The sequence below is a fragment of the Acinonyx jubatus genome, chromosome E4, assembly GCF_027475565.1.
Source record: "Acinonyx jubatus isolate Ajub_Pintada_27869175 chromosome E4, VMU_Ajub_asm_v1.0, whole genome shotgun sequence".
In the NCBI taxonomy this organism is placed as follows: Eukaryota; Metazoa; Chordata; class Mammalia; order Carnivora; family Felidae; genus Acinonyx; species Acinonyx jubatus.
The window spans coordinates 40,001,882-40,029,649 of NC_069395.1; the positions used below are offsets into that span (position 1 = coordinate 40,001,882).

The 27,768-nt window shown below is 39.0% G+C and overlaps 1 protein-coding gene across 1 annotated transcript in view; it reads left to right on the plus strand.

The window, feature by feature from the left end:
- The first annotated feature begins 11,543 nt into the window (after positions 1-11,543).
- KCNK2 (potassium two pore domain channel subfamily K member 2) overlaps positions 11,544-27,768 on the plus strand; it is a 199,617-nt gene continuing 183,392 nt past the window's right edge. Inside the window, exon 1 of the mRNA XM_015062936.3 lies at positions 11,544-11,931. Within this exon, the coding sequence (XP_014918422.2) occupies positions 11,898-11,931 (34 nt within the window). The 5' untranslated portion in view covers positions 11,544-11,897. The remainder of the gene's footprint in view (positions 11,932-27,768) is intronic.

The following is a 27,768-nucleotide window of genomic DNA, read 5'->3' on the forward strand; positions in this document are numbered from 1 at the left end:
ATAAAACTCTTGCATTTTTAATGGAAAGAATTTACATACTTTTGTGATAACTTTGTTAAGATCTATCCCTCCTCCCGCTTAATTGTTAGCCCCATAAGGACTGGAACTGAGTGTTTTGCTCACAATTGTCCAGGACCAGGACGAGGTGAGGTAAGTGAGGCATGTGCTTTGAGCATAAAATTGAACTGGGGAAGGGTAACTCAAGTAATCAAGATAAATAAGATTTTACCAGTGATCAAGATAATATTTTAATGCAATAGTTTTTAAACGTTAAAATTAATGTAAAAATCTGTGATGAACAACATATCAACGTTTTACATAAAGATAGGATTAGTATTACTGACTTCCTTTAGCCCCAGTTACCAATATGACTCCACTTTGGCGCTGATTTCATCTTTTGGTAGCCGATAACCTTTTGCTGAATGAATGAATAAATGAAGGCCAGCAAGAGGTTCTATACGAAGAGGAATCTATCTCTTGGAGGGAGACCTTTCTTTGTGCCTTGACTATAATAACTAAAGAGACAAACACTTATTACACGTCAAGGATTGACCAAAGGGCTTTATAAATATAAATATAGAATAATTTAGTTAAGCTTCCCCCAAACCCTATAAATAGTTATTATTATTATCATCCCCATTTTACAGATGTGGAAACTGAGGTCCAGAGAAATGAAATGATTTCTGTGAGTTCATAGTGGCAGAGTTAGCTTGATAGTGGCTGGGTCACTATCTCCTTGGATAGGAAGTCTGATGGGTCTGCAAGGCACCAGGAGACATTCTAGGAAAAGGGCATCTAAGCAAATTCCTTTTGCTGTTATAGAGCAAGTTCACATGGACACCAAAATAAATCATGAAAACATAGGAAAAAACAGATGTCACGATCCAAACACTAGGCTAGGGAAACTAATGTGGAATTATTTTATGAAGCATGTCAAACATATGGAACAAGTTACAAAGCAGGGCCCTTATAGTCTTTGTTTTTAAAGTACCGTTGGGTTTGGAAACCAGAGTGTAGTATAGAAAAGAGAATGAGAGAAGGAGAGAAATTATCCCATCCTCTACAGTAGCAGACACACGTTGCTCTGCTCTGATAGATTTCTCACCATTATCACACTTTAAAACATGACCTTTTCCTATGAGAAATAACTTGTGGTATTGTCATGGGAAGGCAAGCAATCTAGTAAATTCTAAATGGTTTTGTATATAAAGGGTAGGATCACAGGTGGGGATCACTTGCTCCAGACTATTTGCATGTCTATTCAAAGCAAATGCCATTGACCTTAACCACATTAACTTGGAATTTATGGTGCAAGGGCTCTTTTGAGGTTTGTCCTCAAGAAGAAGATTTGCCATTTAAAATGTGTAAGCAAGTTTTCAGAGAATAACTAACACATTTAATCAAATATAATCTCTATACCCTTTATAGGAGCGTGATCTTCCCTTACTTTGTGCGAGGTAGTGAAGTTTTATTGCATGTCGTGAATGTTGGCAATAATATATATAAAAGTCTTTGGGAAATACATGAAGGGCAAAAAAATGTGAGAGGGCTTTCGTATTTGCAGTCTCTATCTTAAAATAAATTGTGTAATACTTGGATAATGACATAGATTTGACTTATAGCCTCTCGGCTGACAACTTCTGACTTCCCTCTCCTCTTCTCAAACCTTGCCTGCAGAAGCAGACTCCACATGGGCCCTGGAGCTGCAGGCTTTCCCTCTTTGAGCTCCTAAGCTACCCACCCTGGCAACTCCACCTATATATTTAGACTAGAAAACAATACGAAAATAAATGTGTCTATCCCCAGGCTCCAAGGAGAAATTTATATTTCAATCCAACTTCTTTTAAGATGTGTTGAAACAAGGTAAGATGTTTTTTGCTCTCCTTTTGCTTTTACATGAATTTCTGGGGCTCTTTGAAGTCCCAGAGGGGGCTGACAGCCCTAAGGAGTTGTTTTTACCAGACCTGAAGAGTGCTTGTCCACCTGCACCAGTTTGTTCCATGTGTTCTTGAGAAGTGGAAACTCAGCTATTGGTGGGTGTTGGTGTATCTGAAGAGTGACTCTCAATCACTAAAAGCTCCAGTGGAAATATCAGAGGCTTTTTAAAGTACCGAGTTCTAAAAGCAGGGGTGGGAGGGATAGGCCCCAAATACCATTTTTCAGCATAAGACATAAACTCATTGGTTATCTCCCAACAGGAAAATAAGAGTCAGGGAATCCTCCTTCCTCTGAGCTGTCTGTGCAGGTGGACAGACTAGGCATCGTGGCCTCCCCTACTAGGCATCGTGGCCGCCCCCAGACCTCCGGTGAAGCCCAAGGTCATTAAAAAGAGGACCAAGAAGTTCATGCCGCACCAGTCCGATCGATATGTCAAAATTAAGTGCAACTGGCAGAAACCCAGAAGCAGTGACTATTCAGAGTGTCCGGAAGATTCAAGGGCCAGATCTTGATGCCCAGCACTGGTTACAGGAGCAACAGAGAAACAAAGCACAGCTGCCCGGTGGCTTCCGGAACTTCCTAGCCCTCAACGTCAAGGAGCTTGAAGTGCTGCTGATGTGCAATAAACCTTACTGTGCAGATTGCTCACAGCGTCTCCTCCGAGAACCGCAAAGCCACTGTGGAAAGAGCAGCCCCGCGGGCCCTCAGAGTCAGCAATCCCAGGCCGCACAGCAAAGAAAATGAATAGACAGCTTATGTGCACGTCATATTTGTGTTCATAAAACCATAAAACTACCAAAAAAAAATCAGGGAATCCTGAGGCCAGATTTCTTTGATATTTCCTCAAACACATAAGTCTGAGAGAAAACACTAGATTTATAATAGTGCTTCCATTAGGCAACGTGACAATGAATTTACAGTCTAAAATTGCAAGGAGGCTGAGGGACAGGAATGACAAACTTGTTAAAACACTGCTATCAATTAGTTGTGTGAACTTGGGCAAGACATTGCACTTCTGGACCTTTGGTTTTTGTTTTTCTCTGTAATCTCTCTTCCACGTATGCAAGATGAAAGTGAGAAGTCTGCAGATATAATTGCATTCATTCACTCATTGAACAAATGAGTTGATCATCTGCTTTTGTGCCAGGTGAAGTACCAGGTACTGATGATTCAGTACCACGCAAGACTAGACTTGGTTGCTATGCTCTTGGAGTTTACATCCTAGAGGGAAGAGCCACACACTAATCAAATATCATAAAAATAAAGGGGAAAATATAAATATAACAACTTTAAAGGGGAAAAAATTACTTTGAGTTATGTAAGCATTTAAAAGGGGCAATCGAGCTAGTCCACCATGGATACTACATTTGGTGCAAGGGATAGTTCAGGAAAAATAAAATATTTATGACCACATTTTTTTCTCATAGTTTTATTGAGTTCACATAGTTCAAAAAATTGTATATTCTTATTTAATGATTTGAAGGAAAAAATTAGTAGCTTATATGAAAACTCTACAGGTACAGGGTCAATTTTTTTAGGAAAAGCGAAGCTTCTAAGAACTAAGTACGGATGGACCTCTTCTGTGTGAGAGAGAAAATGAGATGCATTTGTGAGCTGGCTTCAAGGAATGGAATGAGAGGGAACGTGTGGAGCCTAGTGGGCAAGATGGCAGTCTGTGGGGCAATGTGACCTATGCCTCTCTCCTGATCCCTTAAGGCTTAAATCTACTCAACTCACATAGTGCTTCAGTGGAAACTGGTGTCAAGGTTGGTCTTTGCAATTCTAGGCAGTCGGCCAAGAAACAGAGATACTTAAGGATGTCAACTGTCAGGAATCTGCAGAAGGCTAAGCCAGATGGTCTTTGGGCTTTTGCAAAGGTATGGCATTAGATTTAAGGTTAACTTCAATAAGATTTGTTAGGAAAGTGGGTCCAGCAAACATTGGAGCTATACTAAAATTTAAATTATATACTATATTAAATAGAAGAATGCTGAAAACTGGCCCTGCTTTTTAACAACTAAAATGGCATCTCTGATGCCTGTATTCATGTCCTTTTTTAGCTTCACGTCCATGTGGGTTTCAGGTAATCTCATGACAACAGCATCTTCTTTTTCTACAGCCAGTGGTGGAAGCCTGCTCTCATCCAACTTTATACTTTATATTAACTTTATACCTGGAAGTGAGGGGGTTGATGCCTCTGGGGACATTGTCTTTATTTAGAATACGCATGCCTTTGTTTAGAATTGAGCGATCAGAAGGATGAAAGCAAAATCATTTAAAAAGTCTGTATTGTTTCATTATGTTGTGAAAACCTACTACAAATGGCATTACAAGTTAACCTTATCATCCACCCAAGACGACATAAACTAGCACACATGTAAGGAACCACCGTGTGGACATTTATTTTAAAATATGTTTCTGCTATTAGCTGAGGGACTAAAGCAGAGCTTCGGTTTTAGGCCTCACAACATTTAAGAGAAAAAATATTTGAAGCCTAAAGTCTTCAAGGTGCTCATCTCATTTACATATGATTTCCAGAGTCTCAAACCCTACTTTCCTGAAGGTTCAGTGTTGTTACTAATCATTTCCCAAAGTTTATGGCTGACACCTTACAAAGTTCATGTATATTACTTTGTGTAAAGCTTTTTTCCACTAGCAAAAAAAAATAAAAATTTGTTTTAAAATTAAAAAAAAACAGAACAAAACCATAAAGAAACCCCTGGGATTCATAAATTCTTTATATTAATACCTCGTGTCATAATGTCATCATATAGTTCTTAAGGAGTTTATGTGGTATGGCATTTTCTATGGAGTAGTAAAGGTAAATAAATGATTATACATATGATAAATCATATATAGCTCTATATAACTACATATAACTATATATGAACTGCATTTGTATTAATATATATAATTATACACACATACACATACACAGATGTCTCACCCTGGGTTCCCTTGAAAATTAAGCTTGACACAAGCTTTACAGGCTAATACTTCATTGGGAAGAGAGTCCCAGGGTAACCAGAGTGAGAAAAAAGAAGTATGGCAGAGAATAGTGGGAAGCAAATGCAAGAAGATGGTTAGCATGCTGACCACTGCTTCACAAAGAGCCACAAAGAGACAGTCATCCCATCAGCTGTGCACCTGCTTGACCACATGTGGCATTGTTTGGAAAGACAGCATGGCAAAATCCCGCATCTAAAAGCCCATCCGGGGGAAGAAGTGCGATGACATTTATCTGCCAGCTCTCTTTCATCTTCTGCTTCTAATTGGTCACAGTTTGTTTCATGGGAGTTGACTCATCAATACTTAAGAAGTTCTATCGCCTGGTCCCTTTGGCAGCTTTGGGGAAGCCAGATCCCTCTCCATGAGACACGTACTTCTGAATTCTCAGCCTGGAAATAGTGGGAGGAACCAGGGACTCCGGACGTGTTGCTTGTTTGGCCTCAGATATGAAATCATGCTTCAGACTCCTAGATTCATCAGCAGCTGAGATGGAGGAAGTTGCTGAGGGTCTGGGAAACAGGTAGGGCCAAGAGAATATAGATAGGAGCATAAGATGTATATAATGCAACACAAATTTTGTATCCAGACACAGTAATAGTATCAACATAATATACAGTATAATGCATTCTCAGATTTCTGCATTGAAGGAGGGGAAAAAAGATATATATAAGCTTAAATGGAATAGAATTTAGAAATATGGTGAGCTTTGGAATGGGTGTTTGTATTTGCTAAAATCCAAGTAAGTCTGAAAAGGGAGTAATGAAGATGTATTTAGGAGACTTGGCTCAGGAAGCTAAAGAAAACCACTTTTATCTCTACTCCCCTCTTCTGCCCTTGGCAAATCTTGCCGTCAAATCGTGTTCCACTTGCAGTCAAATCATGTTTATCTGGAAATAGACAAGATAGTCCTCCAAAAGTGTCCAAGAATCAGATGCCTAGGAAGAGATGTCTTCCCAAGCAAAAGAAATAGTTAGGTCTTTGGATTTCAAATATCTTCACTCCAGGCTGACTATAGAAGTAAACAAAAAGAGGTAAGAAGCCAACAATGCACGTGGAGAAGCTGAATCAATAAACTTGAATTCCAGAAAACTGCAGTGTGGATAATCATCTTCCAAGTAAATAAAACTGAGTATTGTAAGTGCTCAATTGTAAATCTATTTTCTAGATGCCATAGAAAGAGATCTGTATATGAAAAAGTGCATTCCAGAAATCAACAATGTGGGGGATCAAAATAAAATTATTAGACCAATACACTTATAACAGAAAGTTATTATGTAAGGAAGTGTCATGGATAAGTTGATTTAAAAAAATTTTTTAATGTTTATTTATTTTTGAGAGAGACAGAGACAGAATGCAAGTGCATTAGGGGCAGAGAGAGAGGGAGACACAGAAGCAGAAGCAGGCTCCAGGCTCCGAGCTGTCAGCACAGAGCCCGACCCGGGGCTTAAACTCACGAGGTGCGAGATCATGACCTGAGCTGAAGTCAGATGCTCAACTGACTGAGCCACCCAGGTGCCCCTGGATACGTTGATTTTAAAAATAAGGGGCAAATGGGGCACCTGGGTGGCTCAGTCAGTTAAGCCTCTGACTTCAGCTCGGGTCATGATCTTGCACTCTGTGAGTTCGAGCCCCATGTTGGGCTCTGTGCTGACAGCTCAGAGCCTGGAGCCTGCTTCAGATTCTGTGTCTCCTTCTCTCTCTGCCCCTCTGCCTCTCGTTCTCTCTCGCTCTCTCTCAAAAATAAATAAACCTTAAAAAAAATTTTTTTTAAATAAATAAAAATAAAAATAAGGGGCAATTAACTTTGGAGTGGGATTCTGGAAGTACCCATTAGACTTCCATACAGAATATGGATGAATACAAACTCTTGAAACACAAGCTTTCAGGAGATAAAAATATCTTTGGGAGCCCTTTAACTGTGTGTTTGTTACTCTAGAATGATTCGGTCATTTATGTGTTAGTTATTTATACTCTAATTGCAAGTCATTTGTTCTAATTTGTTAATGTAGGCCCTGAATACATGAATTTGGAGAGGCTCTTTAAGATAGATAAAGATTGCCCCATGGAAATAAAACCTCTACATCTAGAATTGCAAACTAGTGGCCTGTGGGGGTAAATCATGCCTGAAGATATTTTTCAAAAGGCTTTAAAAATCAGGACATTTGCATAACATTTTAATATATGGCCACACTAGGTGTTCAGTCTTGCAAGGCTAAAAGTGTTGGCCGAGAAGTGTCTACTGGCTGGAAGGGTCCTCACCTTGATGCAAGTGTACCCTCGATGCTGGGTACTCTCCCGTTTCCTCACTCCCACTATGTCCATGCTAATCATTCTTGTCTTCTGTAGGCAACTGCATTTGTAACTCCTCTCCTACTCAAATAGCTGTCTTCAAGAAAATTACTCCAGAGAGATGTCACCCAAGTGTTCAGCTTTCAACTTGTTATTAGTGTTTGCTGACTTTGGTTTCACCATGCTTGGTGGTTTTATTTGGCTTTTCTGTGCTCCTCATTGCTGTCTCTGGCCATACCTCCAACTCTTCCTCTGATACAGGTGCCATTTTGATGTGTTGCCTTTTCTTTCTTGGGACACTTTACACCTACTCTAATTGGTTTGGTTTCCTTCCTCTTCCTTGGTACTGAAAGTGAACTCTACAACTCCTACAGGTTGAGGCACCCTGATATCCATCCAAGTGACTAAGTATGACTGACTTGTTACTTTCAGTGTGCCTGTGATAGATGGATTGCACAGATGGCCCCAATTTTCAATGCGTCCCTGTACCCACATCCTTTGGCAGTGGATGTCCCCCAACACCAAGTCCAGGCTTGCCTTGTATCTTGCTTTGGCCAATGTGACCTTAAGAAGGTGACCTAAACAGAGCCTTTAAAAATGTACTTGTACATTTCCACTTCCTTTCTTGCCTCCGATTGCCTTGAAAACATACTCAAGTTGGCCTGAGAACATATCTAGGCTAGCCTCATAGGGGGACACAAAATATATGTACAAGTGAGGGCATGAGGAGATCTCACTTGTCCCAGCTGAAGCTGAAGCTATTCCATATCAGCCTGCAGTCAACTGGCCCTAAAACACATTAAAGAACCCAGCCAAGATCACAGAGCCACTTACCTGACTTGACTTGCAGGTGATGCACGAATGAACCCAGATGAGACCAACATTGTCATGCTCAACTATACAATAGTTAACAATAATAAATGCCTAGTGTTTTAAGCCACCGAGTTGTGGAGTAGGTGTGGTACACAGCAATGGCTAACTGATACAGTGTCCCAGTCGGTGAGATTTGTGCTGAATTTACGATGTAGTCTTCTCATGAAGAATGAGCCTATGAGGTGCCTGGGTGGTTCAGTTGGTTGAGTGTCCAACAGCATGGAGTCCACTTCAGATCCTCTGGACGCCTGCCCCTCCCCTTCTCATGCTTTCTCTCTCAAAAATAAATAAAATGTTTTTAAAAATGAGCCTATGGGAAGAGCTTGAGTAGTTACACACTTAATAATATGCTAAGAAAAAAATATTCTTACTATATTTTGAAGTTGCTCAGAAACAAAAAAAAAAAATAGAAAATAGTTGAAGGGTTGCTTTGGGATCGGCTGTTTTGATTCGGGAAAATGTAAACATGTCTCATCTAAAAGTTGAACACGTTCTGGAGACATTCAAACCCAATGTTTGTGTTGTAAATGGCATTCCAAACCCATTTCTACATAGGTAGGGGAACTTGGGCTGACATACAGAAGAAATTTCCCAACAAACCATTGCATTCACTGTAACTTTGAGGTCTCTATGCAGAAATGTGAGCAGAAATAAGTGCATTGGGGACCGCAGAAGGTTTGGCAGTGTATTTTAGATGCTTATCTGAGCCACACAAGTTAGGAATCTGGGATGGAAATCTCCTAAGAATAACCATTCTCACGAAATTTCCAATCCCTCTTGTTTTTGGCAGAATTTTAAATTCCGTGGAAGTGGCTCATGTCGCAAGACTTCTGTGTGGTGCTGGCCAGCACCAGGAAGAAGAACGGCCCAGGAAAGGAAAACCAAACCAATGCGGCTGCATGTTTTCACGCCTTTGAAAAGGTTTGGGTTTGGCTCGAACCAAGAAAGAGCACTTGGGGTTTTTATTTTCTGCCAACTCCTTCAAATACCATTCACCTGACTCATGAAGCTTTGAACATCAGGAAGAAACAAGGGACTGAATAAATTCTCAATGTTCCTCGTGTTCAAACATACTTTGAATGAGACTTCTTACTGGGAGAAGAGACAGAGTACAGAATACCAGTGGGGCAAGATGTACTCATACCATAAAGTCTTTGCTGGCGTGGAGTGGTAAAGCAATTTGTTCATCAGTCAGTTCATTATGTGACAGGAATGTAGGTGATACCATAGTGCACAAGACGTAGTTTCTCCCTTGAGATAGCTCACGTGGTCACATAAGGGGGGACAAACCTGGACCAAAATCATCTTGTCCATTCTGAGATTTCACTGGAATGTTAAAATCTGGTAATGCACATCATTTGTGTTTTTGACAATAATTTTGCTATTTTACTATTGCACATGCTGATTCCACTGTCTGGAACGTCCTACCACCTGTTGCCTGCTTAGCAAATTCCAATCATCTCCCAAACGCAGCTCAGACATCAACCTTTATCTTGCCAAACATAATTAACAACTCCCTCATCTTTGCTACCTCTCTGCTTTGTACAAATTTCTATTAATGCATTTAACATACAAACTTGTGTTCTTAGCACGGTGCCTGGGGGCAGAGTAGGTGTTTGATAAACGGAAATGGGTTGCACAATACGCCACTATACAAGCTTTCTTTTCCAAAATACAAAAGCCCTCAATCAACATTGGCCTCTTCCTTATCTCCTAACCCCATGCTCATCAACCATTCATCATTCCCAACTTCACTTTGATCACTGCAGCTTCCACACACCTTCTCTGACCTCCAGGTCACTGTGTCAACCTTCTCACATGCAAACATAAAAGATCGGCAGATGCTCATGCCTTAGTACTTTTCCACCAATGGGTCTAATTCTAAGGTGCTGATTTAAGGGGATCTTAACTTCTGGACTCTGGCAACATTTAGGGCACTGAATTATTGGACATCTAATAACAGGGTAATATTTGGATTTGAAACATAGAAAGTCTTTCCTGCGAAGTTAAAACAGGATAAGGATAATCTGATTTCATTTATTTTTCAAGTTGCCAGTGGCTGGGTACTTCATCAGATTATAGCATGAGACGGCACTTATGAAGCAAAGGTCAGAGTTCATATCTCTGCCTGGTTCGGTTAGCGTTGTTATTTTTCACATTTCCCTTCCATTCTCAGCCAAGTCTCCAGCAAATTAAAGCAACTGTGCAATGGGGTTCTGGAAAAGAGCGGCCAGGAGGGGCAGAAACCCACTTTTATTTCTGGAAAGTCAACTGAAAGTGTACATGCTATTCATGCGTGTGCGTGTGTGTGTTTGTGCCCAGGAGGGGCATCTGGGGGCTATGCACAAATCTAAGTGTCTGCCTATCTAATATCTCTCTCTCAAACGATTTGAAAATCATTCATTGTTTTAGTCAGATGCAAGGATTATGTTACTCGAATACTGGTATTTAATGTACATTATCACATTTGTTATCATATCAAAACCAGATGTTGAAAATTTGGGCTAGAAATTCCATGATACGGATTGCATTACCTCAGGGTCACCCTACCACCTAATGTTCACTGCTCAGCTGTATTTTGTTATGGCTTTAATAGAGCAATAATGTGTTTCCACAAGTCTTAGTCTGGTATTAGATGACATGCGGGCTAATTTTGGTGGGTTGAGCAGACTGGTAGGGGGTTATACAAACCAGAGCAATTTGCTTTCCCAACAATAAGAAAATACATGAAGAATTGTTGCTAATAGTTAAGGCATCTCTCTCTCTCTCTCTCTCTCTCTCTCTCTCTCTCTCTCTCTCTCTCCTTACCTCCCCTCTTCTCTCTCTTACCATTTCATTATTTATCTTTGGCTCCTTTATCTAAAAAAAAAAAAGCTCTTGTCATTTTTGCTGTCTCCAAATGTCCCTCAAACTTCTTCCAGAAGCAGAATCTACCTCCAATTACTAACTTTCTTATCTCAGCAAAAGCTATTTGAAAACTTCCTCTTAATTGCCTTTCTCACATTGCTTCTGTAACTGATAAAATTAAAGCAAGCAAGCTCAGAAAACTGATAGCATTCTCAATTTTAAAAAATTATAATCAATGCAATTTAGATAAGGTTAAAAAGAAAGGAAGAAAGAAAAGCCTACGTGGAAGCAAGCCAACGATTCATCTGTTTGCATTAATAAGTTCCAGCAATGGTACCACAGGCACGGAAAGCCTGTTTGCCACTGCACTTAGCAAGCACATGAGCTTAAAAATAAACTTTGACAATGTAGATCTCTTTGTCCTTTCAGGAATGGAAAACATTATGTACTTCAAAGCATACTAAGCCTGATTTTAAAATATAGTTGGGATATTGTTACCGTGGCAATTGGGAGGGTCTGTAGGCTGCACACAGTACATGGATGCTTCGTGTGCAATAGTCCTCAAGCCACAGACTAGTGAGAATACACAACGCTGGCAATTTTAATATGCTCCTTCATAGGGCAGAAACATCTGTCTTCTAAGCTCCCTGGAACAACTGGGATATAGTTCCTCATTTCAATCAGGGAATTTCTTCCTGAACCAAACTGCAAAAACAGAGTATTTGAGTAGCACGTTTCACTTGCAGCGTTTGTTCATTTTGGAGTGTTTTTGGACAGGAAATTGATCTACAGGGTAACATTCACACAAGAAAGGAAACAGTATGGGACGATGGCTTGTTAGTACAAGTGACTCTGTTTTGGAAATTACGGATGAGAAACCTTGGTGGAAGAACGGCATTAAAGATCAAAAGCATGATGACTCCTGATGAGAACATCCCCAAATGATGAACCCGCAAGCAAAAAGGAACTTCTACTGTAAGTATCTCAGCAATAATCAAGTATCTCGTTTGTTTTTAAATTTTCTAGAGTATGTGGAGTAGATTTCCAAGCAAGTGTTTGATGTAGGGAGTCTTCATAGACAAGTCTATAATTAAACTCATTGGGTGGTTCCAACAGAGGGTTAGTTACTGGAATTTTTTCCATGACCTTGCAACACTGAAATAAACTGCATGCTCATGTGGACATGTTTTACATAATAGGCATGTTATATCAGGCTTTTATTGTGTGATGTATTAACTCTGGCAATGCAAAGTTGATGAACATAAGCACCTACACATTCCATTACGTTTGGACTCTGGTCGTTTAAACTGTCTTTGCTTAGGTTTCATGTTATGGCTAATCCTGTAATCAATATTTCCATATATAGATTGACACATGTTATATACAATTTACCTGGAATATTAGTTATTTTCTCAGTGAATCTTATTTGTTTACTAGGGAAGAGGTTTACTAGGGAAATGGGGAGGAAAAACTATGATAGTTTACACTCAAACTTGGGAACTAAGACACTTTTTTCTTCTTACATTTCCATATTTATTCAGTTCGAAGTTTTGTGTGAATAGCGTTTAGATGTCTCTATATAAGATTTCTCACTCCATGGGAACAGTGTTGTGGTCTCGGAAATGTGAAGCAAGTTCATCGACACCATAACCCTGTGTAAATATAAATACAGCTAAGTCGTTCTTCAGTGCCTAGCAGAGCACATACTTAACAGTTTTTGAATGTGCAATATATGCTGGTGTTGGGTAATAGGACAAATGTCTTGATTGTAATCATTTCATATCAGGATTCCAATTTATTAACTTATCCATGAATATGATTGAATTCTGTTTAACAAGGAACTGCATAATAATGAGGTTACATTGCATTACCGTTTTCACTAAGGAATTTCTTTAAAAATCAAATTTCTAATTGGTTGCTATTCTTGGTTGTTTCTCTTTTGAATACAATGAGTTTGTTCAGCTCATTGTTTATTTGAAGACATAGAAAGTTTTTGGAGCAACTCACTATACAAAATATCAGCTAATTTCCAATCAGTACGTAATTTCCAGGTGTTACTTTGTAGCATGGGAACTTGTAATTAGCTATTTCGGAGCCCCCTCTGCTGAAGATTGGTGGGTAAGCTAAACCACTGGCCAAGCCCCCAAATGGGGGAGTCATTTTTTTAGGTGTAAGGATCATGAAAATAAACTGAGAAGCAAGTGGATGAAGAGACTCTTGGAGTCAAACCGAGTGTTCCTGGAGTGACAGGAGAGAAGCAAAAATACAGAGAAAGGCACTGGGCGGGAGAGAGCCGGAGAGGTAAGGCAGATTTATTAGAGGTGCTGCCTCTATCTCCTCTGAGGCCAGAAAACGCTGTTCTCGTACTCAAATTCTGTTCTAGATCACCTGCCATAGATACTTGTGAAACTGAACACATGTCCTTCTGCTCGTACATGTAACAGGAATGCTGTACGGGTGACGTTACCACATCTCACTAGAAGTGGTGGGATGATTTGGGTGGGAACTGACAGGAACCGTAACTTAGCAAGAGTTACCATCAAGGTAAATTCTTGGGATAATCGTATGTAACATTTGGATAAGCTTAAATTATCCCATTAACAGTTCAGTTCTGTCTCCTACTTAAAGGCGTATCTTACATGTAATTTATACATGCAGATCTATCAGAATATAATTCTAATTAGAATAAGATATTCTACAGGAATCATTTGGAAGTTCTCTTACACTTTTCTCAGGGTAAAATCATCTGGATTGATTATGTAGAATTCTGGGACCTCAATCAAGAAATGATGCAACATTAGAGAAGTCCTAAGGGATTTGGTTATTTAACGAAAGCCAAGTCCATAATGTATGGTAGAATGATTAAGATTTTGAGGAGTACCTTCAAAAGGAAAATGTAGGTTTAGAGCCCCTCCACCCTCCAGCAAGCTCAGAATATAGTTACGGATGACAAATGATAACTTGAATTTTCATGGCACATTAATTTTTTTCTAGTTAGTTATTTGACATCAGAAAGATTTACAGCCAGAACTGTTCAAGATTTGCTGTATCAAGAGAAATGACCTCCCTGTCACTGGTGATATGATATAGACAAGGAGATTCAAAATGGAGGGGGGATGCAAGTATTTTGAGTCAGACAAATGTTTATTAGAATTCCAGATCCACTACTTATAAACTGTGTGACCTTGAGAAATTTACTTAAACTCCAAGTTTCTGATTCCTTATATATAATATGGAGTTAATTCTTCCCTCTTAGAATTACTACTATAAAGATTAAATGAGATAATCTGTGCCCATGGCTTGGCCTATAGCAAGTGTACAAAAAAATGGCTAAGCTGTATGAACTTTGGGGACCTTTCTGCTTATGTAGTTCTAGTAATTCTAGCTGTTTAAAATAATCTAAATTCCTTAGTTGTGCTAAATGCTACCCAAAGATGTGACTCAATAGAAATATCTGTTCTTCACTTCACGGGGTCCTAATATAAGAAAAATTATTAAACAGAGCTACTACAAGTGCGGTGAAAGAATGAGTAAGGCAATCAGAATCTATGAATTGAAAATTATTAATTTTTTTTAGATGTTTTAGATGTATTAGGTGGCAAAAATCAACTTGACCATTCTACTGTCTCAATGATTAATACAGTGGAAACACTGGATTGGCCATCACTATTCATTTCCTCTTCCATCTGTGTCTAATCATCTTAGGAAACCCACTAGAATCAGCAAATTATTCTCAGCAGAAATGGTTTTCTGAGAGTTTAAGGACTGAAAATTTTTTCATCTTCAAGATATTTTCTATCACATCTCTATAGTTCCTGCAAAAGCCAAATTTTTATGTGGACGGTGTATTTTGATAATTTAATTTATTGTGTTTATTTGTTACATGCGCACAGCACTTCCCAGGACCATCATTCTTATACTACTGCTTAAACTGGCTTAAGCAATGTTTTACACATCACAGATATGCAATAACAATCTAGCTGTCAGATTTACTATATGGAAACTTACTATGTATCTGGGAGAGTATCAGCAGTGGCTATCAAGAAAAATATTATCTTGTATCTATATAGTGTCATTGTCCTCTCAAGACATTTCCACATATATTATTTTATTTGTTCTCACCCTTGAAATAGAAAGGGATGCTACATTTACTTCATCTGCTGTATAATACGAACAAAAAGCAGAATTAAGCAAAATAGTCTATGGGGAATGTTGAAGATGCAGCAATGAGACTCCGCGTCTAGCATAATTTGTCTAATGGTTTTATGACAATCTGATTTTTATCCAGAAATATGTGATTCACCTGCTTCCTTCATGCTGTAATAGGAGCCTTAAACTTGAGCAATAATTAACACTTACCTTGTATTGTGCCTTCCCAGACATCAACCAACCAGGAACACACACAAAACAGATACAGTGCAACTAGGTTCAACCTCAGTCAGGTGTGCAGAAAAGCCTGAATGTCTAGAATTCTCTGTCTTGCCCACTACTAATATATCTTAGGTATTTCAAGAGAGTGAAGGTATTTATATTTACCCATTTAAACTTTCTATTTTACAAAGGAGTCAAGGCCACAGCTGTGCTCTTGGCAACCTTCCTTGGCTGAAATGATATGGATCTGGACAATTGTATTGTATATATTATTGGAAGTTCTCTTAAGAATTAGAGGGTTTTTTGATATCATGTGCATGAACGCTTTTTCAGGGTAGAATCGTCTGGATTTATTATGTAGAATTCTGAGGCCTCAATCAAGAATTGATGCAACATTAGAGAAGTCCTAAGACATTTGATTATTTAAAGATATTGGTATATATCATTATATACCATTATAATTGGTTTAACCAATTAACGAAGTGACATCAGGTAAAGCTCTGCTCCATGGTTCCTCAAAGGCTGGTAAACTACATCTTATAGGTATAGATTTCAAGACTCTGGGCATAGTTACATCTGTTGATTTGAGCCTAGTAATCAGATGGCTTCCCGGGTATAACTGAAGACTTTAGCCAACAGGAGCCACCATTTATAGGTACAAGAGAAAAACAGAAAACTATATAGCAGCGGGGTCCAACTATCTCACACAGGTTAACCACTAGGTGTTTCTGAAATGCAACATGTTGGGTTTTTTTTTCACATTCGTAGCTTCATCTGTTGCAATACTCTTCCAGCCTGGCTCCTAATTTCTTTTCACTTAAAAGGTTAACATTGCCACAAGTTCTGCACAGTACTTTTGGTTGGTGCTATGTCATGAAAATGTAGGCTTAAAGAAGAAATTGTAGAGTAGAGAGCTTTGACGCACTTGAATTGAATGGAACGGAGCTTAGAGAAGCCCTTGTTCTGGGTGAGCGTTGCTCAGACACTATTATCCTGATTATTCCTTCCTCCTGTGAGAGAGACGTCCTCTAAGTTAGATTAAGTGCAGCAGACCTAATAGAGGTGTGATTACGGGTCATTACATGGTATGATGCCAAAGGTTTTTGTTTCCATCGTGCTGTTTTCCTCCTTTGGAAACCCGAGGTGAGGAGGGGCCAAGATGGCAGAACAGCATGGAAGTTTTTTTATTGCGTCTCTCCTCCCTGAAACCTGAGGTGAGAGGTCAAGATGAATCAAAAAGACAGTCGTGTGCAAAAGCCACCAGTTTCTTTTCACGCCTTGACAATTTCGAGTTCTGAGTAGTGTAGTCCTGAAAAAGTTCTTGCTTCTTTCCCTTCCTGTTTTTAAGATTTGTTTTATTTTTGAGAAAGGATTCTCACTCCTTCAGGATGAGACAGCCTGCTCTCTGAACACAGATTTGGGGGTTGTACATATTTTTGAAATTATTTAAAAATCCATGTAAAGTAAAATTCACTAATTTTTGTGTGTGTGGTTCTGTGAGTTTTGACAAATGTATAGTCATGTAACCACCACCAGAATCAAGATAAAGAACAGCTCTTTCACCCCCAAAATATTCTCTTATACTCCCTCCACGTCTAGGTCCTGGGACCACTTATTTGTTGTCTCTATAGTGTTGCCTTTTCCAGAATGTGATATAAGTGAAATTATATAGCTTGCAACCTTTTGAGTCTGGTGTCTTTCACTTAGCAGAATACATTTGTGATGCATCTGTGTTGTAGTGTTTACCGATATTTTTTTTTCTCTTTATTGCTGAGCAGCATTTTATTGTAGCAGTTTGTTGATTTATTCAACCATGAAGAACACTCAAGCGGTTTCCAGTTTTGGGTGATTATGAGCAATGTTGCTCTACATGTAATATGTTTGAAGCACAGGTTTTGTGTGCATGTAAGTTTCCATTTCTCTAGGGTAAATGAATAACTAGGTGTGGGGTTGCAGAGCATATGGTAAATGTACATTTAACTAGAAGAAACTCCTAAACTGTTTTCCAGAGTGACTTTACCATTTTGCATTCCTTCTAGCAACATATGAGATTCATAGTTACTCTGCCTCCTTGTCAGCACTTGGTATTGTCAGCTTGTTTGTTTGTGTTCATTTGTTAGCCATTCTAATAAATGTGTAATGGCATCTCCTTGTGTTTTAGGACATTGAGTATCTTTTCATATGCTTGTGATCTGAATGTCCTGCTTGGTGACAAGCATTCAAATCTTTTGTCCATTTTTTACTGGACATTTGTTTTCTTATTTTCGGGTTTGAGACTTCTTTTTAAATTATGGGTATATGGGGCGCCTGGGTGGTGCAGTCGGTTAAGCGTCCGACTTCAGCCAGGTCACAATCTCGCGGTCCGTGAGTTCGAGCCCCGCGTCGGGCTCTGGGCTGATGGCTCAGAGCAGGGAGACTGTTTCTGATTCTGCGTCTCCCTCTCTCTCTGCCCCTCCCCCGTTCATGCTCTGTCTCTCTCTGTCCCAAAAATACATAAACGTTGAAAAATAAATAAATAAATAAATAAATAAATTATGGGTATAAATTCTTTGTTCGATTTATGATTTGAAGATATTTTCCACACTCTGCCTTTCATTTTCTTAACCATTTCTTATAGAGAAAAAGGTTTTAGTTATGACAAGGTCAACTGATTCATTTTTTTTTTTCTCTTACGGGTCAAGTCCTTAGTGTTGTATCTAATGATTCTTTTTCTAAAGTAATTCATGAATATTTTCTCTTGTGTTTTCTTTTTTCATAAGATGGTAATTTTATGTTTTACATTTAGGCCCTGGGTCCACTTTCAGTTAATATTTTTTATAAAGTAAGAGGTGTGGATGGAGGCATGTATGTGTATTTTGCATGCAAATGTCCAATTGTTTCAGCGCTATTCATGGAAAAGACTATCTTTTATTCATAGAATTGTATTTGTACTTGTGTGTTAAAAGTCAGTTCAGTAGGAGCACCTGGTTGGCTCAGTGGCCACGTGTCTGACTCTTGATTTCAGCTCAGGTCATGATCTCATGGTTTGTGAGGTTGAGCCCCGCGTCAGCCTCTGTGCTGACAGCAGGGAAACTGCTTGGGATTCTCTGTCTCCATCTCTTTCTGCCCGTCCTCCACTCATGTGCGCTCACTCTCTCTCTGTCTCTCTCTCTCAAAATAAAGAAATAAACTTAAAAAAAAATAATAAAGTAGATTTTAAAAACTGCTCAGGGGCGCCTGGGTGGCTCAGTCGGTTAAGCATCTGACTTAGGCTTAGGTCATGATCTTGCAGTCTGTGAGTTCGAGTTCGAGCCCCTTGTCAGGCTCTGTGCTGACAGCCCAGAGCCTGGAGGCTGCTTCAGATTCTGGGTCTCCCTCTCTGTGCCCCTCCCCCGCTCATGCCTCTCTCTCTCTCTCTCTCTCTCTCTCTCTCTCTCTCTCTCTCTCTCTCTCAAAAGTAAATAAACATTTTTTTTTTAAAGTCAATCCACTATATTTTTGTAAGCTTATTTCTGGACTCTCTATTTTGTCCCATTAGTTTATGTATGCATACTTTCACTAATACCATACTTCACAGTACGTTATGAAATTATGTAGTGTGAGTTCCTCTAAATCTGTCCTTTCTCAGCGTTTTTCTACAGCCTTTGCTCTTCAATATACAACTTAAAATCAGCTTGGAGCGCCCGGGTGGCTGGTTAAGCATCCAACTCTTGATTTCGTCTCAGGTCACGATCTCACAGTTGTGGGATCAAACCTGGCATTGGGCTCCATGTTGGGCCCTGAGCTGGGTGTGGAGCCTGCTTAAGATTCTCTCCCTCTCCCTTTGACCCTCCCCTGTCCACATGTGCTCTGTCGCTCAAGAATAAAATAAAATCATAAGTAAATAAGTAAACAAACAAACGAATAAATAAATAAATAATCAGCTTGGCAATATCTACAAAAACCCTGCTGGGATTTCGATTGGGCTAAGTGTTAAACCTACAGATAAATTTGGGTAAAGTTGATATCTTCCTACTATTTGAGCCATATATTTATGCTTGGCTTCGTTTCTATCCTCCGTATTATAGTTTGTGTCATATAGATTCTGCACAATTTTGTTAGATTCATACTTGGGCATTTCGTTTTTTGGAGCTATTGTAAATGATACTTCAAAAAATTTGTTTCTAATTTTCATTGCTAGTATATAGATATATGTTATATCATGGACAAAGAGATTGTATATGCGTATGAAGATATTTGTAGAGAAGGCCTACAAACCAACATGAATATGCCTAACAACCAAGTAGAGAAAAGCCTAACACACACACAGGAAAGAAAGTATAAAGTAAATACAAGTGACTCTTTTTTTTTTTTAATGTTTATTTTTGTGAGTGATAGATAAAGAGAGACAGAGCACAATTGGTGCAAAGAGAGAGAGAGAGACACAGATGAAGAAGCAGGCTCCACACTCCGGGTTGTCCGAATAGAGCCCGATGTGGGGCTTGAACTCACAAACTTGTGAGATCGTGACCTGAGCCGAAACCAAGGTTCGGACACTTAACCAACTGAGCCACCCTTGTGCCCCAACACAAACCACTATTAAATATAAAATGAAGCTCAATTTCACATGCACAAAGAGAAAGGGAAAACATTTGGGAAATCATATGGGAAATATTTTGATATGTATGTTATCAAAGGTGTAAGAAAATAGATGCTTTTATAAATTACTGGTGACTGTTAAAATTGATATAACCTTTATGGAAAACACTTTTTAATGTTTATGAATATTACTGATGTACATAATCCCAGACCTAGCAATTCTGCTCCTAGTTCATTCTACACATGTGTCGATGGATAATGTCATATGTCTAAGGGTATTTACTGCAGTGTTTCTTTATAGCAAAACAGGGTAATGTAAATGTCCATTATCATGGATGTGGTGAAAGCAATTATTGTGTGCACACATTGTTGTATAGTTGTGGGGAAAATAATAAAACAGTGTAATACACACTCATGTAGAGTGTCTCAATAATATCATAATGTAAACTTCTCATTAGAATATAACCTTCATAACTAACCTGAATGCTCCATGGGTGCAGAATTTTTTCCCCTTTAACTCACTGCTGTACCTAGAACAATACCGTACATAGTAGAACTCAACAAAGGAGGTGAAAGATGTCTATTAAGTCATTGGACATATGACTCTTGAGTTGGAGATAAAAATTCAGAATTGTTAGCTAAATCCATAGATGAAGCTGAGAAAGTTGTGGTAAGGTAATGTGTTGAGAAGGGGCTGAGCATTTGTTACTGGCAGGATCAATTTGTAAGGGGTAGATGGAGAAAGAAGAGACAAAAAGGAAGCTGAGAATGAGCCACACCATAGGTGGTGATCTAGGGGAAAATGGTATTTGGAGCCAAAAGAAGGACTTTTAAGAGAGCAGTCAATGCGTTTATACCTTTAAAAATAAAAACAAGGGGCGCCTGGGTGGCTCAGTAGGTTAAGCATCTGACTTCAGCTCAGGTCATGATCTCACGGTCTGTGAGTTTGAGCCCCGCGTTGGGCTCTGTGCTGACAGCTCAGAGCCTGGAGCCTGCTTTGGATTCTGTGTCTTCCCCTCTCTGTCTGCTCCTGCCCCCACTCACACTCTGTCTCTCTCTCTTTATTTTTTTAAATAAAAATTAAAAAAAAAAGAAATGTAAAAGATAAACGTGAAACATTTTATACAGTGAAGAAGCTCTCAGGACTCATAGGGCTATGTCTTTGGTTCATGATATAGAACCAATCTTAAAAGGCTACTATTAGCTAAAAAAATGGGGTGATTTGAGCAGGATACTAATTGCAATGAACTGAAATCCATCAAATGTTTAAATCCAGGAGATCATAATGATAAGAAAACAATTAACTGGAGATACAGGGAAGGCCTATTTAAAAGTGGCAGGTAAGCTGAAATTGAGGGCTAAGTAGGAAATAAGTGGTGAAGGTAACAGGAAACATGTATGCACCCAGCCAGAGGATGAGAAGAACTCAGTCCTGTGTGGCTGGAAGCCCATGAGTGAAAGGGAGAGAGGTTCAAAATGAGGTTGGAAAAATATTCAGGGCCGGTCACTCAGGAACATATAGTCATGCTGAGGGCTTGATCTTGCATTAGAAATGAGGTAGAAAGTTCTTGAAAAGTTTTATGCAGGGGAGGGACATGATCAAAGTTGCAGCTTTTCTTTTTTACTTTTTTAAATGTTTATTTATTTTTGAGGTAGAGACAGAGTGTGAGCCGGGAAGGGACAGAGAGAGAGAGAGAGAGAATCCAAAGCAGGCTCCAGGATCTGTGCTGTCAGCTCAGTTGAAGTTTTAAAAGATCACTTTGACTGCTACAGGGCCCGTGAATTGGAGGAGGTCAGAACAAAATCAGAGAGAGAGGGAGAGTTAGGGGCCCCTGCTCTCCTGCTCACACTCTCTCAAAAATAATAAACATTAAAATTGCTTACTTTCAGTTTGTTTTTACTTTTTTTTTTTTGAAACAAAGTATAGACTGTCCAAAAGATGGGTTGCAAGACTGTGTTTCTTACTGTGCTCTTATAGAGACCAAAAAAAAAAAAAAAAAAAAAAGCCCCATTTCTATGTAAAAAGGAGCTATTTCTCCCCTTGAGAAACATCCACGTGCAGGGCTGATACTGAGTTGAGATGCCCAGTTGTTAATGGCTAGTGCTCATATGTTGGTGCATCTGTCCTGATTGGTCGGTGCTGATGAACTCATGTTTGTCAAATACTAAAAACTCACTCTGCTCGGGTCATAAAATTATATTTCCAATTGTCTTTTGGAACATTTCAATTTGCCTATATGGTTGGGATTAGAAGTTGACAACAGGCAGCATTTAGACATGCCACATACAGTCCTACAGTCCTTTTGAGGAGCAGGGAAGGAAGATTGTTAAAGAAATTTCTCTTAGAGACGTTGCAGGTCATCTCTTGTAGTCTCTGTTTCTCAGTACGCTTGAATATTCTGCATGGAGAACACAGCAGCTGATTTGCCTCTTTTATGCTTTTCTTCTTTGATACATTATTGCTTTGTTTTAAAAAGGAGACCACAATTTCTTACCATACTTTATTAAGAAAAAAATCCAGGAGAATTTTATTCAACATGAGTTATCATAGATCTATTGGTTAAATTTCATGGTATTAACTGTCTTTTTCTCCCTTGTTGAATGAGTGTGCATTTTCTATCATTTCCTACCATTTCCATCATTGGTACTTTATTAGATGCCCTTCGGAAGTGTGATGTTTGGGATATGTTCAGTGGGGGCATTCTATAAGGACGGTTTTCTGCTAAGAACTGTTAACGTTTGAGACCCGATTTATTGAATAAGTGTATCAAACTTAGAAAAATTATTAATAATCAGAGATAAAGTGTGACTTACAAGGATTCTCAGGCTGCTTTTCTTAAGTGGCTTGTAAATTGGTGAAAACCTAGTGACAACACTTATTTTCCTGTGGGGGCTCTTATATCATCTCAGAAGCCAACTTCAAAAGAGGGATTCCAAAACTATTTTCAGCATTAATACCTTTAGATCGCAATGATTTTCCAATGTGATTATTTCAGGCTGGAACTCATTTGGATGTGTGAATTCTAAAAAAAAAAAAAAAAGTGCTTTATGCTTTATTGTTTGATCCCACTACATACACTCACACAAACTATTGGAATTAATGAATCTCCAATTACAGGCGCCTGGATAGCTCAGTTGGTAGAGTGTGATCTTGAGATTGTTCAAGACCCACATTGGGCATAGGGCTTACTTAGGAAAAAAAAAAAAAAGAATCTCCAATTAAACTGTCATTCATAGAGTATACCTTTTAATTTCCTTTTAGAATTCTTCTGGCCCGCCTAACTCTAACTTTCTAGTATAAACAAACACATTTCAATAGTGATGACGAGACTGAATCATTTTGTTAGTTTTAAGTGACCCAAATTTATTTTTAAAATCACAGAATGTATATTTTCGTTGGTAGATGATAGCTAGATATTGGCTATCAAGAACATATTTTGTAACTTTGCAGTAACTGCCATCTGTGTTTGGACAGTGAAACACTTATGCTCCAGAGAGTTATACGAAGTGAGTATGATTCTCAGCCTATTCTCAACCTGAATGTTTAAGAAATATCATTTAATTTTCCTACAAAGGGAATTTCACTTTTATTTCAAGTTCTCCATTTTACTTGGTAGAAATTTCATCCTGGGTGAACCTGGGGCTTCTTCCTCAGAGTCTCTTCCGTCCACTCAGGATCTTTCCCAATCCCAGGTTTGTTTCTAGGTTTGGGTGCTTTCAGAGATCCAAGTACTTGACATGGATATTTTGACATCTGTGTTGGTATACCACACAGCATTTGCTGTACCACAAGTGGTTACTGAGTCCTCACAGGCTGTGTCTTCCTTGTCCTAAACATCAGGCCTTGTCAAGTGTGTTTGGCAATTTTTGAACCCCTCTTAGGAGACGTGAAAAATGTGTCTGCTCCCTTGCACCACTCTGGGGCGGCAGGGAATCAGATGTCGTCTCAGTCCCTTTCAGGCTGACGCCTTTTGCAGCCATTGCCACTCAAATGCTACCACGGTGAGTAGGGTGTAGTGTACTTTAAAGACACCTACAACCTGACTGAGGTCTGCCTGAAACCTGAGCAGGTTTCAGGTCACAGGCTCTTCTTGTGTACCCAAACCTGTCTGCGGATGTGCATCCCCCACAGCCTGACCTGGCGGAAGTAAGATCAAGGGGATGTGCCAGGCCCTTCCCAAGGACTTAGGACTATTTAATCTCTCGTCCTCTCTTTGATTTTTTCTCTTGTTCCAGCCCCAAGAATCTTTATGTTCTCTGAAACAGAAAAACAAAACAAAACAAAACAAACCTTGCATTTCATACGTCACGAGTTTTCCAACTTTATGTTTATAGAAGGACTTTGGCTTTTGCCACCCAGAAGTCAGTGAGTGACTTCTTTGTTCTTCTTTCCTTCCCAGAGGCTGTAAGTCTAGAAGTGGCTTTATCAATGGGGTAAAGTCACATGAGTATAAAAGAATTACTAAGAATGAAGGAAAAGAGCTCAGTTATATAATATCCAAGTATGAACAGTATGGTTGTTTACACATGGCTTTCCACAGCCTACAGATTTTTAAACCGAAGGAAGTGACCTAAAATGTGAGCAGTCCGTTTTAATGGAGCTCTCGTGACTGTGACACAGCTGTGTAAGTCCCTTTCACGTTGCCAATCTTGCATTTCAGGAGCTTTCTCTAAGGCTTAGTTTGTTTTTTGTTGTTGCATTTTTTTTCCTGTTCAGTTAAATTAGGAAAGAAATTTACTCTTAGAAATACATGGACTCTCTGGGCTCCAGCCAGCCCTGTATTACAAAGACATCTTTCTGGGCACCCCTATTTGACAAAGAGAATTCCTGCGATATTACCCAGCTGTGCATAACTGAACGTGTCAGTTCAGTGACCCTTTAATGAATCACCTTTTAATATCTGCCCCCTGGCCGTAAGAATGTCACTTCAATATTATTTTATAGTTTGAACTGAGTTACACTGAAGCATTTTGAGAGTGGAAAGACACGACAGTATTTTACTTTAAATGACTCCACAGCAATTGTGGACAATAGTTGAGTGCCCTAGTTAGTGAGCCTGGGCATGTCATAAACAGATGGGGCATCTAAGTATATATATTACAGCTAAAGTCCAGCAATCAGCAAATGTCCCTTAGTAAACACCCAAATCCTAGATTTGTATTGACCTCTAGAGTGGCACAAAACAATTTCAGATCTCCAAAAACAATTTTTCGTCTGCAAGACACTTTTTCTGTTGATAAAACGTAGATGAGAGAGGTTGCTCGAAGCCACCACAGTTGGTCACTGTAGCAGTTATGCCGGAACCCAGAGAGGTCCCCTTAAATTTTACACTATGTCCTGTTGTGCTGTCACCCACCCTCTACACGCTACAGCCCTTGAGTTCTTGTCAGTAAGACACAGAAGAGAAGCATCAAGTCTGCATACCCGGCTCCAGGGATTTCCCTAGCCAGTGCCAGGAAAATCCACCTGGGGGCGAAGTAAAGTTGTTGCCAAGAAGCGAGCAGGAGAAAGGCAACAGTGGCTCCTTTGTGGATGGAGACATTTATCTTCTTTCTGGCAAAGTAGCAGTGACATGAGGTACCCGAGGAAGGTGTAGGGACGTGATGGGGCAGGTGCTTCCTCCAGGCACAGCCCGGTCTGGACACCCTGTGCGCTCTGTGGATCAGAGGTGACAAGTCGCAGGGACTAAAACGATCCCCGATGGGGCCAGTATTTGGTAGAGGACTCCCTGGCTGGAGCCAAGGTTGGGGCTGTATCTGGTGTCCACACAGCATCCGTGTCAGCTTCTCACAGCGTCTGTTCATAACGTTAAGAGGTCCAGGGTTGCAGATGCCCAGTCCACGGGCACAGAGAATAATTTGTTCCTGATCCTGGCATTCAAGACTATATAAACGTATGTGGTCTTCCAGGTTTATTAACACTACCTTCATACAAAAATGCTTGTGCTAGCTGAGGTTCCTAAGCAATCTGTTTTGAAGATGACTTGTGGTTTTTCTGCCCTAAGCTTTTTCCGTAATATTCCTCTGACCTCTCAAAATCTTACCTGTGTGCTAAGTACCTCCTCCTTCATTAAAGCTTTTCCTGTCTGAAAACTCCCACTGAACAAATAAATGTTACTTAAAAATCAAAGAGCCCTAAATGAGAAAAAGAAAATACCCCAGCTATTCTTTAATTTTTTTTTTCACTAGGAGACTATCTGACTGCTTGTCGTATGTTTCAGTGATAATATAAAAGCAAAGTTAATTGTCCCTCCATTGTCTTTTTATCCATCCCTACCTACCAAAGCTAATAAACAGTGTACAGATTAGACCCCTACAACTTTCTTCTTGCTCAAACAACCAGGTATCTATAGGAGTCTATTCTTTTCCCCAAATCAAATCATATTATACACATTACATTGCAATTGTGTGTTTAGCTTAGCGATACGTCCTGGACACTCAAGCCAATACATCTAGTGGTCAAGAGCCAAGGCTTCAGGGTCACAGTGCCTGGTTTTAAGTCCAAGCCAGGAGCTACATATTCCTATAACTTTGGGAACGTTTTCTAACCTCTTAGTTTCCTCCTTTGTTAAATGAGGATAATAAGAATTTGAACCTCATGGGGTTGTTATGAAGGTTAAATTAGTACATATAAAGTACTTTTACAAGCACATGCAATACACTGTCTACATAGATCAGAAAACATGCATATACACACAAACATAATTTTATGTAAATCAGGTTATCATAAGGCTTTCATTTCAGTATAATATTTGCTCTTTTGGTTCTTCTTTTGGTCCCTACTCTCTCCTTCCTTCCACATTTGCCTCTCCTACTCCAAACACTTGAATTAGTATAAACATTAGCAAGTATAAACCGACCCTTAACTAGTGAGTGTAGTCTTACACGCTGTCTTCTGTAAAGCTCCTAATGATTGTCAAATCTGATCTCAAATGTATATATGTATACCTGTAATATACACATGTATATACATATACACATGTGTGCATGCTTTTGTTATTGTTTACTCTACAAAAGTGAAATCATATTACATATAAGGGTTTTTTGGCATCTTTTCTCACATAGTAAGATTCAGAAATCCCTCTCGGTTAGCAGATATGAACAATAATATTATGTTCTACTGGTTACCATAATCTATCTCTTCGTGTACACGTTTTTGCTACTCCAAAGAGTGCTGTAAATAAACATCTGGGCTCACATATCTTTAATTTTTGGTGTTTATATTTCCATGGGATATATATCCAGGAGAGAGATTGCAGGGTCAAAAGGTTTATGCATCTTTAATTTTAACAAATGTTCCCAGGTTGCTTTCTAATGGAGCTGTACCCATTTACATTTCCACTAGCAACGTAGGAAATACTTTTTCCACATAACCCCACTGACAATGTTACCGCTGCTTGAATTTTTTGTCAGTCTGATAAGTTTAAAGTGTCGTTGTCTTGTTAGCTCACTTTCTATTTCCTTATTAGTGAAATTTTTTTCATTACATATATCTTCTGGCCATTTAGATTTGCTCATCTGTGAATTGCCTATTTATATCTGTTGCTCATTTTTCTTACACTGTTGCCTGTTTATTGTCAATTTTTAAAACTCTCTTCATATAATCATAGCTTTCAAACCCTTATCTGTCATCTGCATTGCAAACCTACTTTCTAAATTTGTTTACTGTATTTATTGTATCTTCTGCCGCACATACTTTTTTATTAGCTTCTAAGTATTCTCCAGAAGTCCTAATAAAATATTAAAATTGTTGTTATATTTAACATTTTAATCTACCTTTTGGATATGACATGAGATAATATTTTACATATATATGTGTATATATATTATATATTTTATATAAAATATGCTTTATATACATATATATAGTTTAAAATATATATG